Consider the following 20575-nt stretch of genomic DNA (forward strand, 5'->3'; position numbering starts at 1 on the left):
ATTCACAGAATTAAAGCTCGACTTCTCCTTAATGCAACCGCTCGACTTCTCCTTAATGCAACCGCTCGACTTGTCCTTAATGCAACCGCTCGACTTGTCCTTAATGCAACCGCTCGACTTCTCCTTAATGCAACCGCTCGACTTCTCCTTAATGCAACCGCTCGACTTCTCCTTAATGCAACCGCTCGACTTCTCCTTAATGCAACCGCTCGACTTCTCCTTAATGCAACCGCTCGACTTCTCCTTAATGCAACCGCTCGACTTCTCCTTAATGCAACCGCTCGACTTGTCCTTAATGCAACCGCTCGACTTGTCCTTAATGCAACCGCTCGACTTCTCCTTAATGCAACCGCTCGACTTCTCCTTAATGCAACCGCTCGACTTCTCCTTAATGCAACCGCTCGACTTCTCCTTAATGCAACCGCTCGACTTCTCCTTAATGCAACCGCTCGACTTCTCCTTAATGCAACCGCTCGACTTCTCCTTAATGCAACCGCTCGACTTCTCCTTAATGCAACCGCTCGACTTCTCCTTAATGCAACCGCTCGACTTCTCCTTAATGCAACCGCTCGACTTCTCCTTAATGCAACCGCTCGACTTGTCCTTAATGCAACCGCTCGACTTGTCCTTAATGCAACCGCTCGACTTCTCCTTAATGCAACCGCTCGACTTCTCCTTAATGCAACCGCTCGACTTCTCCTTAATGCAACCGCTCGACTTCTCCTTAATGCAACCGCTCGACTTGTCCTTAATGCAACCGCTCGACTTGTCCTTAATGCAACCGCTCGACTTGTCCTTAATGCAACCGCTCGACTTCTCCTTAATGCAACCGCTCGACTTCTCCTTAATGCAACCGCTCGACTTCTCCTTAATGCAACCGCTCGACTTCTCCTTAATGCAACCGCTCGACTTGTCCTTAATGCAACCGCTCGACTTCTCCTTAATGCAACCGCTCGACTTCTCCTTAATGCAACCGCTCGACTTCTCCTTAATGCAACGCTCGACTTCTCCTTAATGCAACCGCTCGACTTGTCCTTAATGCAACCGCTCGACTTGTCCTTAATGCAACCGCTCGACTTGTCCTTAATGCAACCGCTCGACTTGTCCTTAATGCAACCGCTCGACTTGTCCTTAATGCAACCGCTCGACTTCTCCTTAATGCAACCGCTCGACTTCTCCTTAATGCAACCGCTCGACTTCTCCTTAATGCAACCGCTCGACTTCTCCTTAATGCAACCGCTCGACTTCTCCTTAATGCAACCGCTCGACTTCTCCTTAATGCAACCGCTCGACTTCTCCTTAATGCAACCGCTCGACTTCTCCTTAATGCAACCGCTCGACTTCTCCTTAATGCAACCGCTCGACTTGTCCTTAATGCAACCGCTCGACTTGTCCTTAATGCAACCGCTCGACTTCTCCTTAATGCAACCGCTCGACTTCTCCTTAATGCAACCGCTCGACTTCTCCTTAATGCAACCGCTCGACTTCTCCTTAATGCAACCGCTCGACTTGTCCTTAATGCAACCGCTCGACTTGTCCTTAATGCAACCGCTCGACTTGTCCTTAATGCAACCGCTCGACTTGTCCTTAATGCAAACCGCTCGACTTGTCCTTAATGCAACCGCTCGACTTCTCCTTAATGCAACCGCTCGACTTGTCCTTAATGCAACCGCTCGACTTGTCCTTAATGCAACCGCTCGACTTGTCCTTAATGCAACCGCTCGACTTCTCCTTAATGCAACCGCTCGACTTCTCCTTAATGCAACCGCTCGACTTCTCCTTAATGCAACCGCTCGACTTCTCCTTAATGCAACCGCTCGACTTCTCCTTAATGCAACCGCTCGACTTCTCCTTAATGCAACCGCTCGACTTCTCCTTAATGCAACCGCTCGACTTCTCCTTAATGCAACCGCTCGACTTCTCCTTAATGCAACCGCTCGACTTCTCCTTAATGCAACCGCTCGACTTGTCCTTAATGCAACCGCTCGACTTGTCCTTAATGCAACCGCTCGACTTCTCCTTAATGCAACCGCTCGACTTCTCCTTAATGCAACCGCTCGACTTCTCCTTAATGCAACCGCTCGACTTCTCCTTAATGCAACCGCTCGACTTGTCCTTAATGCAAACCGCTCGACTTGTCCTTAATGCAACCGCTCGACTTGTCCTTAATGCAACCGCTCGACTTCTCCTTAATGCAACCGCTCGACTTCTCCTTAATGCAACCGCTCGACTTCTCCTTAATGCAACCGCTCGACTTCTCCTTAATGCAACCGCTCGACTTCTCCTTAATGCAACCGCTCGACTTCTCCTTAATGCAACCGCTCGACTTCTCCTTAATGCAACCGCTCGACTTCTCCTTAATGCAACCGCTCGACTTCTCCTTAATGCAACCGCTCGACTTCTCCTTAATGCAACCGCTCGACTTCTCCTTAATGCAACCGCTCGACTTCTCCTTAATGCAACCGCTCGACTTCTCCTTAATGCAACCGCTCGACTTCTCCTTAATGCAACCGCTCGACTTGTCCTTAATGCCAACCGCTCGACTTCTCCTTAATGCCAACCGCTCGACTTCTCCTTAATGCAACCGCTCGACTTCTCCTTAATGCAACCGCTCGACTTCTCCTTAATGCAACCGCTCGACTTGTCCTTAATGCAACCGCTCGACTTGTCCTTAATGCAACCGCTCGACTTGTCCTTAATGCAACGCTCGACTTCTCCTTAATGCAACCGCTCGACTTCTCCTTAATGCAACGCTCGACTTCTCCTTAATGCAACCGCTCGACTTCTCCTTAATGCAACCGCTCGACTTCTCCTTAATGCAACCGCTCGACTTCTCCTTAATGCAACCGCTCGACTTCTCCTTAATGCAACCGCTCGACTTCTCCTTAATGCAACCGCTCGACTTCTCCTTAATGCAACCGCTCGACTTCTCCTTAATGCAACCGCTCGACTCGACTTCTCCTTAATGCAACCGCTCGACTTCTCCTTAATGCAACCGCTCGACTTCTCCTTAATGCAACCGCTCGACTTCTCCTTAATGCAACCGCTCGACTTCTCCTTAATGCAACCGCTCGACTTCTCCTTAATGCAACCGCTCGACTTGTCCTTAATGCAACCGCTCGACTTGTCCTTAATGCAACCGCTCGACTTCTCCTTAATGCAACCGCTCGACTTCTCCTTAATGCAACCGCTCGACTTCTCCTTAATGCAACCGCTCGACTTCTCCTTAATGCAACCGCTCGACTTCTCCTTAATGCAACCGCTCGACTTCTCCTTAATGCAACCGCTCGACTTCTCCTTAATGCAACCGCTCGACTTCTCCTTAATGCAACCGCTCGACTTCTCCTTAATGCAACCGCTCGACTTCTCCTTAATGCAACCGCTCGACTTCTCCTTAATGCAACCGCTCGACTTCTCCTTAATGCAACCGCTCGACTTCTCCTTAATGCAACCGCTCGACTTGTCCTTAATGCAACCGCTGTGTCAGATGTATTTATATCTTTAATGGAAAAAGCATCATCTGAGAACGGCGCTCGGAGCCCAAAACAGCCAGAGGAATATCCGCCATTTTGGAATCAACAAAGTTAGAAACAACACCATAAATATTCACTTACCTTTGATGATCTTCATCAGAAGGCACTCCCAGGAATCCCAGTTCGACAGGGCCCAGGTCTGATTTTTTCCATAAAGTTCCATCATTTATGTCCAAATAGCCACTTGTTGTTAGCGTGTTCATCCCAGTAATGCATCTTCATGAGGCGCAGGCACTTCCTCCAGAACATCAATAATGTTCCAACCGGAGAATTCCTTTGCCTTCAGAAAAAGCGCTGGAATGAGAGGTAACTCTGTCGGGAGCGCGCATCATGAGACCAAGGCTCTCTGCCAGACCACTGACTCAAAGAGGTCTCATGAGCCCCTCCTTTATAGTAGAATCCTCATTCAAGTTTCTAAAGACGGTTGAAATCTAGTGGAAGCCCTAGGAAGTGCAACCTCATCCATATCTCAATGTGTATTCGGTAGGCCAAGCTTTGAAAAACTACAAACCTCAGATGTCCCACTTCCTGGTTGAATTTCTCTCAGGTTTTCGCCTGCCATATGAGTTCTGTTATACTCAGACATCATTCAAACAATTTTAGAAACTTCAGAGTGTTTTCTATCCAATGTATTAACATCTGGGACCTGAGTAGGAGGCAGTTCACCCTGGGCACGCTATTCGTCCAAAAGTGAAAATGCTGCCCCCTACCCCAAAAGGTTACATTTTTGGGTTCAGAAGTAAGTTTAGACTGAACATTACTCACTCAGTTTTGTGCTGGATGGTATTTCCAGGTTCCGCTGTGCTTATACTGCAGATTTTGGTTTGTTGGAAGTTTTTTTTCTTCTTGATAATCCTTGGTAGTAATAGTCCATTCAGGTAATTTTGTCCAAAATCAAGGTATGGACTTGTGATTTGGAATAAAGGTTTTGATCTTGAGTTAGTATCCTGTATATAAGTCCTTGCGAGAAAATTAAAGTGTCTACATTTGATCTTTTTGGAGAAAAACTCAGTAGCCCAGTAGCCCATGCCCATGCTTTATCAATCCTATGAGTTGTATATTTTTTATATATTTCTTATCATTTTATTGTCTCTCAGATCATTCACAGATTTGTGTAAGTTACCTGTGGCGCTGATGTTTAGGCCGAGGTATCTATAGTTTTCTGTGTGCTCCAGGGTAACGGTGTCCAGATGAAATTTGTATTTGTGGTCCTGGCAACTGGGCCTTTTTTGGAACGCCATTATTTTTTGTCTTCGTGAGATTTAATGCCAGTGGCCCAGGTCTGGCAGATTCTGTGGAGAAGATCTAGGAGCTGCTGTAGGCCCTCCTTGGTTGTTTACAGAAGCACCAGATGTGCAGCAAACAGTAGCCATTTGACTTCAGATTCTAGTAGGGTGAGGCCGGGTGCTGCAGACTTGTTCTAGTGCCCTCGCAAATTCTTTGATACAGTTGAGGTCAGAAGTTTACATACACTTATGTTGGAGTCATTAAAACTTGTTTTTCAACCACTCCACAAATTTCTTGTTAACAAACGATAGTTTTGGCAAGTTGGTCAGAACAGCCTCAATTGTTTGGGGCATGGACTCTACAAGGTGTCAAAAGCATTCCACAGGGATTCTGGCCCATTTTGACTTCAATAATTCCCAAAGTTGTGTCAAGTTGGCTGGATGTCCTTTGGGTGGTGGACCATTCTTGATACACACAGGAAACTGTTGAGCGAGAAAAACCCAGCGGCGTTGCAATTCTTAACACACTCAAAACAGTGTGCCTGGCACCTACCATACCCTGTTCAAAGGCACTTGTCTTGCCTATTCATCCTCTGAATAGCACACATAAACAATCCATGTCTTAAATGACTCATGGCTTCAAAATCCTTCTTTAACCTGTCTCCTCCCTTTCATCTACACTGATTGAAGTGGATTTAACTGGTGACATCAATCAGGGATCATAGCTTTCACCTGGTCAGTCTGTGTCTAGGAACTGAGTTTCCTTAATGTTTTATACACAGTGTATACTTGATGTTTATGACTTTCATAATGAGTGTTCTTCAGGCTGAGATGCGGGCCCACCAAGAGGAGGTGATGAGCGTGATGGAGAACCTATCAGAGCCAGAGTTTCAGAAGGAGGAGGAGCCAGCAGCCAGTTTAGCCACTCCCACACCCCAGCAACACACTGACCCCGCCTCTCCCACCATCGCCATGACGCCAGAGCCTGTTGCCAGGGGCCACCGGGCCACACCCAGAGATTCAGAGTACAAGGTAATTGTATAAAAAAATTGTAACCTTTATTTAACTAGGCAAGTCACTTAAGAACAAATTCTTATTTACAATGACGACCTAGGATGGTAGGGGGTTTGGTCTGTCTGGTGTTATAATGTATACCATGTGTTTATAATAGAATGGTAGAGGGTTTGGTCTGTCTGGTGTTATAATGTATACCATGTGTTTATAATAGGATGGTAGAGGGTTTGGTCTGTCTGGTGTTATAATGTATACCATGTGTTTATAATAGGATGGTAGAGGGTTTGGTCTGTCTGGTGTTATAATGTATACCATGTGTTTATAATAGGATGGTAGAGGGTTTGGTTTGGGCTGTCTGGTGTTCGGGAAGCTGCGTGGGTTCTCCTGGTGGCCTGGGCGCATCGTCTCCTGGGTGATGAGTGGGAGGAGCCGTGCAGCAGAGGGAACACGATGGGTCATGTGGTTCGGAGACGGGAAGTTCTCTGTGGTGAGTTAGAACAATCAGAAACACAAGTGGAACCCTTATTCTTGTGACTCCCCATCCCGGATCCAGGAGCGTAATCATTGCCTGACACTAATTAGCATAACGCAACGGACATAAATATCCCTAGAAAATATTCCTATTCATGAAAATCACAAATGAAATATATTGAGACACAGCTTAGCTTTTTGTTAATCACCCTGTCATCTCAGATTTTCAAAATATGCTTTACAGCCAAAGCTAGACAAGCATTTATGTAAGTTTATCGATAGCCTAGCATAGCATTATGCCTTGTTAGAACCCTCAGACAGCTTCAGTTAGAACTTTCACCTAGAACCTACAGAACATTCAATTATTTAGAACCCTCAGAACTTTTAATTATTTGGAAGCCTCAGAACTTTCAATTATTTTGAACCCTCAGAACTTTCAATTATTTTGAACCCTCAGAACTTTTAATTATTTAGAACCCTCAGAACTTTTAATTATTTGGAACCCTCAGAACTTTCAATTATTTTGAACCCTCAGAACTTTCAATTATTTTGAACCCTCAGAACTTTACTTTTTTTTTAACCCTCACTCAGAGCCCTCATAACCTTCCATAGAACCTTCAATTAGAATCCTCCAGGAATTAAAGAAGAGTGTTACAAGACAACACCCATCTCTCTCTCCAGGGGTGTTATAATACTGTAAACACCCATCTCTCTCTCCAGGGGTGTTATAATACTGTAAACACCCATCTCTCTCTCCAGGGGTGTTATAATACTGTAAACACCCATTTCTCTCTCCAGGGGTGTTATAATACTGTAAACACCCGTCTCTCTCTCCAGGGGTGTTATAATACTGTAAACACCCATCTCTCTCTCCAGGGGTGTTATAATACTGTAAACACCCATCTCTCTCTCCAGGGGTGTTATAATACTGTAAACACCCGTCTCTCTCTCCAGGGGTGTTATAATACTGTAAACACCCATCTCTCTCTCCAGGGGTGTTATAATACTGTAAACACCCATCTCTCTCTCCAGGAGTGTTATAATACTGTAAACATCCCTCCCTCCCTCACTCCAACTATCTCTCCATCTCTTTCTCCCTCCAGGTGTGTGTAGAGAAGTTGATGCCGCTGAGCTCCTTCTCCTCAGCCTTCCACCAGCCCACCTACAACAAACAGCCCATGTACAGGAGGGCCATATATGAGGCACTACAGGTACACACACATGCAAACACGCACTCACACACACATTCATAGACATACATTTTTTTAAACTTTATTTTTTATATTTTTTTTCACCTTTATTTAACCAGGTAGGCCAGTTGAGAGTTCTCATTTGCAACTGCGACCTGGCCAAGATAAAACAAAGCAATTCGACACATACAACAACACAGAGTTACACATGGAATAAACTAAACATCGTCAATAATACAGTAGAACAAAAGAAAACAAAAAGTCTAAATACAGTGAGTGCAAATTAGGTCAAATAAGGGACTTAAGGCAATAAATAGGCCATGGTGGCGAAGTAATTACAATATAGCAATTAAACACTGGAATGGTAGATGGGCAGAAGATGAATGTGCAAGTAGAGATACTCTGGTGCAAAGGAACAAGATAGATAAATAAATACAGTATGGGGATGAGGTAGATAGATGGGCTGTTTACAGATGTGCTATGTACAGGTGCAGTGATCTGTAAGCTGCTCTGACAGCTGGTGCTTAAAGCAAGTGAGGGAGATATGAGTCTCCAGCTACAGAGATTTTTGTAGTTCGTTCCAGTCATTGGCAGCAGAGAACTGGAAGGAAAGACGACCATAGGAGGAATTGGCTTTGGGGGTGACCAGAGAGATATACCTGCTGGAGCGTGTGCTACGAGAGGGTGCTGCTATAATGACCAGTGAGCTGAGATAAGGCGGGGCTTTACCTAGCAGAGACTTGTAGATAACCTGTAGCCAGTGGGTTTGGCGACGAGTATGAAGCGAGGGCCAACCAACGAGTGCGTACAGGTCGCAATGGTGGGTAGTGTATGGGGCTTTGGTGACAAAACGGATGGCACTGTGATAGACTGCATCCAGTTTGTTGAGTAGAGTGTTGGAGGCTGTTTTATAGATGACATCACCGAAGTCGAGGATCGGTAGGATGGTCCATTTTACAAGGGTAAGTTTGTTGCGATATAGGAAGCCGATTCTATATTTAATTTTGGATTGGAGATGCTTAATGTGAGTCTGTAAAGAGAGTTTACAGTCTAACCAGACACCTAGGTATTTGTAGTTGTCCTCATATTGTAAGTCAGAACCGTCCAGCGTAGTGATGCTGGACGGGCGGACAGGTGCGGGCAGAGATCTGTTGAAGAGCATGCATTTAGTTTTACTTGTATTTAAGAGCAGTTGGAGGCCACGGAAGGAGAGTTGTATGGCATTGAAGCTCGTCTAGAGGTTAGTTAACACAGTGTCCAAAGAGGGGCCAGAAGTATACAGAATGGTGTCGTCTGCGTAGAGGTGTACCAGAGAATCACCACTAGCAAGAGCAACATCATTAATGTATACAGAGAAGAGAGTCGGCCCGAAGATTGAACCATGTGGCACCCCCATAGAGACTGCCAGAGGTCTGGATAACAGGCCCTCCGATTTGACACACTGAACTCTGTCTGAGAAGTAGTTGGTAAACCAGCCGAGGCAGTCATTTGAGAAACCAAGGCTGTCGAGTCTGCCAATAAGAATGTGGTGATTGACAGAGTCGAAAGCCTTGGCCAGATCGATGAATACGGCTGCACAGTAATGTCGCTTATCGATGGGGGTTATGATGTCGTTTAGAGCCTTGAGCGTGGCTGAGATGCACCCAATGACCAGCTCTGAAACTAGATTGCATAACAGAGAAGGTATGGTGGGATTCAAAATGGTCGGTAATCTGTTTGCTAACTTGGCTTTCAAAGACCTTAGAAAGGCAGGGTAGGATAGATATAGGTCTGTAGCAGTTTGGGTCTCGAGTGTCACCCCCTTTGACCGCGGCAGCTTTCCAATCTTTGGGAATCTCAGACGATACAAAAGAGAGGTTGAACATGCTTGTAATAGGGGTTGCAACAATTTTGGCAGATCATTTTAGAAAGAAAGGGTCCAGATTGTCTAGCCCGGCAGATTTGTAGGGGTCTAGATTAGAGTTAGAACGATTATGATTTTTCAACACCGATACCGATACCGATTATTGGAGGACCACAAAAAGCCGATACAGATTAATCGGACGATTTTTAAATGTTTTATTTGTAATAATGACAATTATAACAATACTGAATGAACACTTATTTTAACTTAATATAATACGCCAATAAAAATCAATTTAGCCTCAAATAAATAATGAAACATGTTCAATTTGGTTTAAATAATGCAAAAACAAAGTGTTGGAGAAGTAAAAGTGCAATATGTGCTATGTAAAAAAGCTAACATTTGAGTTCCTTGCTCAGAACATGAGAACATATGAAAGTTGGTGGTTCCTTTTAACATGAGACTTCAATATTCCAAGGTAAGAGGTTTTAGGTTGTAGTTAATATAGTATTTATAGGACTATTTCTCTCTATACCATTTATATTTCATATACCTTTGACTATTGGATGTTCTTAAAGGCACTATAGTATTGCCAGTGTAACAGTATAGCTTCCGTCCCTCTCCTCGCCCCATCTGGGCTCGAACCAGCAACACATCGACAACAGCCACAATCGAAGCAGCGTTACCCATCGCTCCACAAAAGCCGTGGCCCTTGCAGAGGAATAACTACTCCAAGTCTCAGAGCGAGTGACGTTTGAAACGCTATTAGCGCACACCCAGCTAACTAGCTAGCCATTTCACATCGGTTACACCAGCCGTTAGGCTTGAAGTCATAAACAGCGCTGTGCTTGTGAAGAGCTGCTGGCAAAACGCACAAAAGTGCTGTTTGAATGAATTCTCACGAGCATGCTGCTGCCTACCATCGCTCAGTCAGACTGCTCTATCAAATCATAGACTTAATTATAACATAATAACACAGAAATACGTGCCTTTGGTCATTAATATGGTAGAATCCGGAATCTATCATTTCGAAAACAAAACATTTATTATATCAGTGAAATATGGAACTGTTCGGTATTTTATCTAATGGGTGGCATCCCTAACTCTAAATATTCTTGTTACATTGCACTTGTTACATTGTGAAGAGACCTCTGGTGACATGTGTTGTGGATTAGTCATGGGTGTCTGAGGTCTGTGCCAGTAGTTTAAACAGACAGCTCGGTGCTTTCAACATGCCAATACCTCTCATAAAGCCAAACAGTGATGAAGTCAATCTCTCCTCCAGCAGAAGAGATAGCCATGCTGACTCTTCGTCTACAGTTAAGGGCCAGCCATGCTGACTCTTCGTCTACAGTTAAGGGCCAGCCATGCTGACACTTTGTCTACAGTTAAGGGCCAGTCATGCTGACTCTTCGTCTACATTTAAGGGCCAGCCTTGCTGACTCTTCGTCTACATTTAAGGGCCAGCCATGCTGACTCTTCGTCTACATTTAAGGGCCAGCCATGCTGACTCTTCGTCTACATTTAAGGGCCAGCCATGCTGCCCTGTTCAGGACCAATTGGTACTAACGACTTCCCATTGCAAAACTTAACAAGGAGCTGCAGTCAGTTTCAGAATGAGTGGCAAGAAATACTTTTCCCTGATTGCAGCACTTTGCTGTGTTTCAGTGATTTCACTCACAGTAATAGCTGACGTGTTGAGTCATCCACATACATAGACAGACTGGCTTTACTCAGAGCCAATGGCATGTCATTAGTAAAGATTGAAAAAAGTAATGGGTCTTGACAGCTGCCCTGTGAATTCCTGATTCTACCTGGATTATGTTGGAGAGGCTTCCATTAAAGAACACCATCTGTGTACTGTTAGACAGGTAACTCTTTATCCACAATATAGCAGGGGGTGTAAAGCCATAACTCATACGTTTTTCCAGCAGCAGACAATGATCAATAATGTCAAAAGCCGCACCGAATTCTAACAAAACAGCCCCCACATTGTTTTTATAATCAATTTCTCTCAGCCAGTCTTCAGTAATTTGTGTAAGTGCTGTGCTTGTTGAATGTCCTTCCTATAAGCATGCTGAAACCCTGTTGTCAATTTTTTTACTGTGTGTGTGTGTTTAGGTGGCGAGCAAGCGTGCCGGCAGGCCTCTCCCCTCTTGTGATGGTGGTGATGATGCAGAGGGTGGGGGGGCGGAGCTACAGAAGCAGAACAGGAAGTTGATAGAATGGGCCATGACAGGCTTCCTGCCCAGCGGACCTCAGAGTCTGGACCCCCCTGATGGTACACATACACGCAAACAAACAAACACACACACACACACACACACACATAAGTAAGTGTTTCCTGTTGTTTGACCCTCCCCCCAGAGGAGAGACACCCATATAAGGACGTGTATCCTGAGATGTGGGTGGAGCCAGAGGAAGCTTACACCCCGCCCCCTCCGACCAAGAGGCCCCGCAAGAACGTTGCTGAGAAACCCAAGATCAGAGAGGTCATCGATGAGGGGACTAGAGGTAAACACACACATGCTAAAGTCTCTACTCAGTCCGACTCTTTAAAGTTGTAATAGTAGAATGCACTAGATGGATACTGCCTCATCAGTTCCTCTTGTCATGTCAGTCATTACAGACCGTAGAGAGTTTTATAACTTGAAATGTCCAGATCAACTAGCCCATACTAGTGCTCCAGTCTCAGCAACATCAACCTGTTTTAGAGACTGACAGACAGGGTCTCGTAGGGCTCCAGTCCCAGCAACATCAAACTGTTTTAGAGACTGACAGGGTCTCGTAGGGCTCCAGTCCCAGCAACATCAACCTGTTTTAGAGACTGACAGACAGGGTCTCGTAGGGCTCCAGTCCTCCCTGTCAGAAAAACCAACAGAGAACTTGGACAGCATATCAACTGTAGAAATGGCGCTATGGTTATTGTGAGTGACCTAATTTATGTTCATTTAACTTTGTCTTCCAGTGAGTTCATACAAACTGTTATCTGCTACTGATAGACTGGAGACTGTCAGAAAACATGGTTGGAATGTTAATCATTTGGTTTTCTATTCCATTGGTTACCTTGAGAAAGATGCCCCAGGGGCAGAGTGGCCCACACGCATTGAATATGGTTCTTTTAAATGTTAGAGCAATCACTAGTAAAACCTTTCTTGTGAATTACCTCATTACTGTGCGTGAAGTTGATTGGATGTTTCTCATCAGAAAAGGGGAAAAGGGTGGAGGGACATCCTCTATTTACACCAATGCTCTCAGCTGTAAGGACATTTCATTTTGCGACTTTGGGCCTTTTGAGCATCATGCTATACTGTTTAAATGTGAGCCACCAGTGCTAGCCAGAACCCTGTGTAGGCCACCACAGCACTGCCCCTTGTCGTGGAAATGTCCTCTATTTACCAAATCATGGGAGCAAACCACACACACAAGTCAGAGTTAGTTATCAAAGTCCATCTTTAATTATATAAGCTCTATAGCATTTTGACTTTCAACAGTTCAGTATCTCTAATGAAAAGTTGAGAGTCCCCACACAATGGCAAATGGGTTCCTTTATAGCAAAGATCCACCCCCTCCTAGACGACATGACAAACCACAGGTCTTAAAAAAACTTCCACAAAGAAAGACTTCAGAGAGGAATATCCCCTAGCCAGACAGAGTTGGCTAGAAATTATCCTTCAGTTTGGTCTCCTAAACAAAGCTCTTATCTCGTCCTTGGTACAAAATGGTACCAAGACATTACCCCCACCCTATGATATATATCAAATTGTCATTTAGATAGAACCAATTCAAAATAGAACCAATCCTGGACAAACATGACATAGAACAGATAACTGCAACCTCGCCACAGTATTATACAAAAATACCATTCTGATGAGAAATAACTTACACACATTTGATGAATATAAAACATCTTACATATGTTACCAACCAATTCTGAATCTTCCACGACAGCCTCTTGCTTTTCTAATTCATCTAAACTATTGTTGTAACGGCATTCCTCCTCCTCTTCTGAGGAGGAGAAGCGAGAAGGATCGGAGGACCAATGCGCAGCGTGGTAAGTGTCCATAACGTTTATTTAAAGACATCAACTGAACACTACAAAACAATAAACGTGAAACGAACGAAACCGAAACAGTACCGTGTGGCAACAAACACACACACGGAAAACAAACACCCGCAAACCAAAAGTGAAACCCAGGCTACCTAAGTATGATTCTCAATCAGAGACAACTAACGACACCTGCCTCTGATTGAGAACCATACTAGGCTGAACTCAAAACCCCAACATAGAAAAACACACATAGACTGCCCACCCCAACTCACGCCCTGACCATACTAAATAAAGACAAAAGAAAGGAAATAAAGGTCAGAACGTGACAATTGTCTATTGTCCTTGAGAACTATGATAAAATCATTGTGTTGGGAGATTTTAATTCATGTTGACAAAGAGACTGACTCCAAGACCATTGAATTTATGAATCTTTTGAGCTCTATGGACTTTATCCAACATGTTACTGGGCCCACCCACAACCACAGCCGTGTTCTGGACCTGGTTATTACCAAGGGGCTTTCTACTGGGCCCACCCATAACCACAGCCATACTCTGGACCTGGTTATTACCAAGGGGCTTTCTACTGGGCCCACCCATAACCACAGCCATACTCTGGACCTGGTTATTACCTAGGGGCTTTCTACCGGGCCCACCTATAACCAGAGCCATGTTCTGGACCTGGTTATTACCAAAGGGCTTTCTACTGGGCCCACCCATAACCACAGCCATACTCTGGACCTGGTTATTACCAAGGGGCTTTCTACTGGGCCCACCTATAACCAGAGCCATGTTCTGGACCTGGTTATTACCTAGGGGCTTTCTACTGGGCCCACCTATAACCAGAGCCATGTTCTGGACCTGGTTATTACCGAGGAGCTTTCTACTGGGCCCACCCATAACCACAGCCATGTTCTGGACCTGGTTATTACCAAGGGGCTTTCTACTGGGCTCACCCATAACCACAGCCATACTCTGGACCTGGTTATTACCAAGGGGCTTTCTACTGGGCTCACCCATAACCACAGCCATACTCTGGACCTGGTTATTACCAAGGGGCTTTCTGCTGGGCCCACGCATAACCACAGCCATACTCTGGACCTGGTTATTACCTAGGGGATTTCTACTGGGCCCACCTATAGCCACAGCCATGTTCTAGACCTGGTTATTACCAAGGGGCTTTCTACTGGGCCCACCCATACTCTGGACCTGGTTATTACCTAGGGGCTTTCTACTGGGCCCACCCATAACCACAGCCATACTCTGGACCAGGTTATTACCAAGGGGCTTTCTACTGGGCCCACCCATAACCACAGCCATACTCTGGACCAGGTTATTACCAAGGGGCTTTCTACTGGGCCCACCCATAACCACAGCCATACTCTGAACCTGGTTATTACCAAGGGTCGTAGTACTGTGTTCATCATTGATGTCTAAATAGCTTCTTTTGTTAGCGTGTTTGGTAAACAAATAGAAACGCGCGTTCAGGTCCAGGCAATCGGCGGACGAAAAATTCAAAAAGGTATATTACAGCCCGCAGAAACTTGTCAAACTAAGTATAGAATCAATCTTTAGGATGTTTTTATCATAAATGTTCGATAATGTTCCAACCTGAGGGGGACCAAGAGGCATGTCCAGAGAACCTGAGGGGGACCAAGAGGCATGTCCAGAGAACCTGAGTGGGACCAAGAGGCATGTCCAGAGAACCTGAGGGGACCAAGAGGCATGTCCAGAGAACCTGAGGGGGACCAAGAGGCATGTCCAGAGAACCTGAGGGGGACCAAGAGGCATGTCCAGAGAACCTGAGTGGGACCAAGAGGCATGTCCAGAGAACCTGAGGGGACCAAGAGGCATGTCCAGAGAACCTGAGGGGACCAAGAGGCATGTCCAGAGAACCTGAGGGGACCAAGAGGCATGTCCAGAGAACCTGAGGGGACCAAGAGGCATGTCCAGAGAACCTGAGGGGACCAAGAGGCATGTCCAGAGAACCTGAGGGGACCAAGAGGCATGTCCAGAGAACCTGAGGGGTTTGCTTTTACTCAGGAGACTTTTTTTTGTAGTAAATATTTCAGCTTTTAGTTTTCTGTGTTTTGTTCATTTTTTCCTGTTAAGGACATTGCGTTACATTCCATGTCTGAAATGGGCTGTATAAATAAAGCTAGATTTGATGTCATTGGCTACTCACAACAGTCACAGATAATCGTTTAATGAGACGCAATCTGAGGGCTACTGATCACTTCTTTGAGCAGTCCCAGGCGTCCCAATATTTTGAAACATGTTTGATTTGAACAAGTTTTGAAAATGGTGATCAACAATAGCCAATGAGAGCTTGCGAGGAGAAGATGCCAGTGATATGATGACGTTGTTTCGCATCACCCAGAATGTGTAGACTCTGGAGCAGGAGCCATGACTACTACTAGTATGCGTTTTTACTTGCCTTTAACCAAAGCCAAAGTGTCAAAACATTACAGCTCTGAAGTTCACAAGTAACGTTATTCAATGAAAAACTGTCACCTCTGTATGGCATGGAATGTCTGACTGAAAACGTTTATAAGGCTGCTTTGAGCCACAGCTCATTGTAGCTACGTTAATAATCTTATAACATCATCACATCATTGTTTTCGCAAGACATCGTGGTGGTATGGAGAATCAAGTGAAGAATCTTGTAATGTGTGACCCCGTCTGTGCCAGATCGTTTAGTGTGAGCAACACTACATTGACAAGACAAAAAAACGTCAGGCAAGACAGTGAGAGGCACAGCAATGTTAGGATTTTGAAAGTTGTGTAGTGTACACTCGGCATAAGATTTTGTTGTGTTTCAGAGAGACTCATCCAAGAGATCAGACAGAAGACCAGGAACATGGAAGGTAAACATCTCTATCTCTACTGAAGTTCTACAATCTCCATCCTAGTTCTACTGTCTCTTCTCTAGTTCTACTATCTCTACTGTAGTTCTACTGTCTCTACTGTAGTTCTACTATCTCCATTGTTGTTCTATCTCTACTATAGTTCTACTGTATCTACTGTAGTCATACTGTGTGCTATAGTTATACTATCTCTAATGTACTTCTACTGTCTCTACTCTAGGTCTACTATCTCTACTGTAGTTCTACTGTCTCTACTCTAGTTCTACTGCCTCTACTCTAGGTCTACTATCTCTACTCTAGTTCTACTGTCTCTACTCTAGGTCTACTATCTCTACTGTAGTTCTACTGTCTCTACTCTAGGTCTACCAACTTTACTCTAGGTCTACTATCTCTACTCTAGTTCTACTGTCTCTACTCTAGGTCTACCAACTCTACTCTAGTTCTACTGTCTCTACTCTAGATCTACTATCTCTACTGTAGTTCTATTATTTCCACTTCTTGCTAACATTTTATGACTTCTGTATGTGTGTGTGTGTGTGTGTGTAGATATCTGTATCTCCTGTGGTAGCCTCAACGTCTCTCTGGAACACCCTCTCTTCATCGGAGCCATGTGTCAGAGCTGCAAGGTAAACAGACCCACCCTCTGTAAGAGTTTGTATTGTTCTAAGAAATGTTCCTGGAGTTTAAAAGGTGTGTGGGTGTGTGTAGAACTGTTCCTGGAGTTTATAGGTGTGTGGGTGTGTGTAGAACTGTTCCTGGAGTTTAAAGGTGTGTGGGTGTGTGTAGAACTGTTCCTGGAGTTTAAAGGTGTGTGGGTGTGTGTAGAACTGTTCCTGGAGTTTAAAGGTGTGTGGGTGTGTGTAGAACTGTTCCTGGAGTTTAAAGGTGTGTGGGTGTGTGTAGAACTGTTCCTGGAGTTTAAAGGTGTGTGGGTGTGTGTAGAACTGTTCCTGGAGTTTATAGGTGTGTGGGTGTGTGTAGAACTGTTCCTGGAGTTTATAGGTGTGTGGGTGTGTGTAGAACTGTTCCTGGAGTTTAAAGGTGTGTGGGTGTGTGTAGAACTGTTTCTTGGAGTGTGCGTACCAATACGATGATGATGGATACCAGTCGTACTGCACTATCTGCTGTGGAGGACGGGAGGTCTTGATGTGTGGAAACAACAACTGCTGCAGGTCAGCGCATACACACACACACATACTTGACTATTTCTACTATATCTACTCTAGTTCAACTATATTCTAGTTCTACTGTCTCTATCATAATTATCTGTTCTCTAGTTCTAGTGTCTACTGTAGTTATACTATATTTACTGTAGTTATACTATATTTACTGTAGTTATACTATATTTAGTGTAGTTCTACTATCTCTACTGAAGTTATACTATATTTACTGCAGTTATACTATATTTAGTGTAGTTCTACTATCTTTACTGTAGTTATACTATCTCTACTGTAGTTATACTATATTTACTGTAGTTATACTATCTATACTGTAGTTATACTATATTTACTGTAGTTATACTATATTTAGTGTAGTTCTACTATCTCTACTGTAGTTCTACTGTCTCTACCGTAATTATCTGTTCTCTAGTTCTAGTGTCTACTGTAGTTATACTATATTTACTGTAGTTCTACTGTCTCTACCGTAATTATCTGTTCTCTAGTTCTAGTGTCTACTGTAGTTATACTATATTTACTGTAGTTCTACTGTCTCTACCGTAATTATCTGTTCTCTAGTTCTAGTGTCTACTGTAGTTATACTATATTTACTGTAGTTATACTATATTTAGTGTAGTTCTACTATCTCTACTGTAGTTATACTATATTTACTGTAGTTCTACTGTCTCTACCGTAATTATCTGTTCTCTAGTTCTAGTGTCTACTGTAGTTATACTATATTTACTGTAGTTCTACTGTCTCTACCGTAATTATCTGTTCTCTAGTTCTACTATCTCCACTGTAGTTATACTATATTTACTGTACTATTATCTCTGTAGTTCTACTATATTTACTGTAGTTCTACTATCTCTACTGTAGTTCTACTATATTTACTGTAGTTCTACTGTCGCTACTCTAGTTCTCGTGTCTACTGTAGTTATACTATATTTACTGTAGTTATACTATATTGTTACGGTTTTCTTGCGGTGAAGGAGAGTCGGACCAAAATGCAGCGTGGTTAATTCGATACATCTTTAATGAAGATGAAACACGAACAATACAAAAACAATAAACGTAACATGAAAACCTAAACAGCCTAAACTGGTGCAAACAAACACAGAGACAGGAACAATCACCCACCAAACACTCAAAGAATATGGCTGCCTAAATATGGTTCCCAATCAGAGACAACAATAAACACCTGCCTCTGATTGAGAACCACTTCAGGCAACCATAGACTTTTCTAGAAAACCCCACTATACCACAATCCCAATACCTACAAAAAAAAACAAGACAAAACACACCACAGAATAAACCCATGTCACACCCTGGCCTGACCAAAATAATAAGGAAAACACAAAATACTAAGACCAGGGCGTGACAGAACCCCCCCCCCCAAGGTGCGGACTCCCGGCTGCAGACCAAAACCCATAGGGGAGGGTCCGGGTGGGCGTCTGTCCACGGTGGCGGCTCCGGCGCGGGACGTGGACCCCACTCCAACAAAGTCTTAGTCCGCATGCATTGCGTCCTTTGATTGGCGACCCTCACCGCCGACCTTGGCCTAGTAACCCTCACCAAGGACCCCACTGGACTGAGGGGCAGCTCGGGACTGAGGGGCAGCTCGGGACTGAGGGGCAGCTCGGGACTGAGGGGTAGCTCGGGACTGAGGGGAAACTCGGGACTGAGGGGAAGCTCGGGACTGAGGGGAAGCTCGGGACTGAGAGGAAGCTCAGGCAGGTAGTTGGCTCTGGCAGATCCTGGCTGGCTGGCGGTTCCGGCAGATCCTGGCTGAATGGCGGATCCTGGCTGAATGGCGGATCCTGGCTGAATGGCAGATCCTGGCTGAATGGTAGATCCTGGCTGAATGGCGGATCTGGCGGATCCTGGCTGACTGGCGGCTCTGGCAGCTCTGGCTGCTCCATGCAGACTGGCAGCTCTGGCTGCTCCATGCAGACTGGCAGCTCTGGCAGCGCTGAACAGGCAGGAGACTCCAGCAGCGCTGTAGAGGAGGAAGGCTCTGGCAGCGCTAAACAGGCGGGAGACTCCGGCAGCGCTGGAGGGGAGGAAGGCTCTGGCAGCGCTAAACAGGCGGGAGACTCCGGCAGCGCTGAACAGGTGGGACGCACTGTAGGCCTGATGCGTGGTGCTGGCACTGGTGGTACTGGGCCGAGGACACGCACAGGAAGCCTGGTGCGGGGAGCTGCCACCGGAGGGCTGAGGTGGTACTGGATAGACCGGACCGTGCAGGCGCACCGGAGCTCTTGAGCACCGAGCCTGCCCAACCTTACCTGGCTCGATGCCCACTCTAGCCCGGCCGATACGAGGAGCTGGTATGTACCGCACCGTGCTATGCACCCGCACTGGAGACACCGTGCGCACCACAGCATAACACGGTGCCTGCCCGGTCTCTCTAGCCCCCCGGTAAGCACAGGAAAGTTTGCACAGGTCTCCTACCTGGCGTAGCCATACTCCCTGTGAGCCCCCCCCCAATAATTTTTTGGGGCTGACTCTCGGGCTTCCATCCGTGTCGCCGTGCTGCCTCCTCATACCAGCGCCTCTCCGCTTTCGCCACCTCCAGCTCTTCTTTGGGGCGACGATATTCTCCAGGCTGTGCCCAGGGTCCTTTTCCGTCCAATATCTCCTCCCAAGTCCAGAAGTCCTGTGATCGCTGCTCCTCCTGCCGCTGCCTGTCACCACGCCGCTTGGTCCTGTTGTGGTGGGTGATTCTGTTACGGTTATCTGTTCTCTAGTTCTAGTGTCTACTGTAGTTCTACTATATTTACTGTAGTTCTACTATCTCCACTGTAGTTATACTATCTCTACTGTAGTTATACTATCTCTACTGTATTTATACTATATGTAGTCTAGTTCTACTATATTTACTCTAGTTCTACTATCTCCACTGTAGTTATACTATCTCTACTGTAGTTATACTATATTTACTGTAGTTATACTATATTTACTGTAGTTCTACTGTCTCTACCGTAATTATCTGTTCTCTAGTTCTAGTGTCTACTCTAGTTAGAACTACAGTAAATATAGTATATCTCTACTGTAGTTATACCATCTCTACTCTAGTTCTACTATATTTACTGTAGTTATACTATATGTAGTGTAGTTCTACTATATTTAGTGTAGTTATACTATCTCCACTGTAGTTATACTATATTTACTGTAGTTCTACTATCTCCACTGTAGTTATACTATCTCTACTGTAGTTATACTA

At 45.0% G+C, this 20575-nt stretch overlaps 1 protein-coding gene across 3 annotated transcripts in view; it reads left to right on the plus strand.

The window, feature by feature from the left end:
• The window catches only part of LOC109881379 (DNA (cytosine-5)-methyltransferase 3A), a 94075-nt gene that overhangs the window by 27893 nt on the left and 45607 nt on the right, over positions 1-20575 (plus strand). For all 3 annotated transcript variants that reach the window (XM_031836705.1, XM_031836707.1, XM_031836706.1), the window contains 8 exons: positions 5585-5791; positions 6102-6260; positions 7348-7455; positions 11399-11558; positions 11645-11791; positions 16148-16192; positions 16739-16818; positions 17252-17364. In XM_031836705.1, coding sequence (XP_031692565.1) covers positions 5585-5791; positions 6102-6260; positions 7348-7455; positions 11399-11558; positions 11645-11791; positions 16148-16192; positions 16739-16818; positions 17252-17364 — 1019 coding nt within the window. The remainder of the gene's footprint in view (positions 1-5584; positions 5792-6101; positions 6261-7347; positions 7456-11398; positions 11559-11644; positions 11792-16147; positions 16193-16738; positions 16819-17251; positions 17365-20575) is intronic.

Source organism: Oncorhynchus kisutch, linkage group LG12, assembly GCF_002021735.2.
Source record: "Oncorhynchus kisutch isolate 150728-3 linkage group LG12, Okis_V2, whole genome shotgun sequence".
In the NCBI taxonomy this organism is placed as follows: Eukaryota; Metazoa; Chordata; class Actinopteri; order Salmoniformes; family Salmonidae; genus Oncorhynchus; species Oncorhynchus kisutch.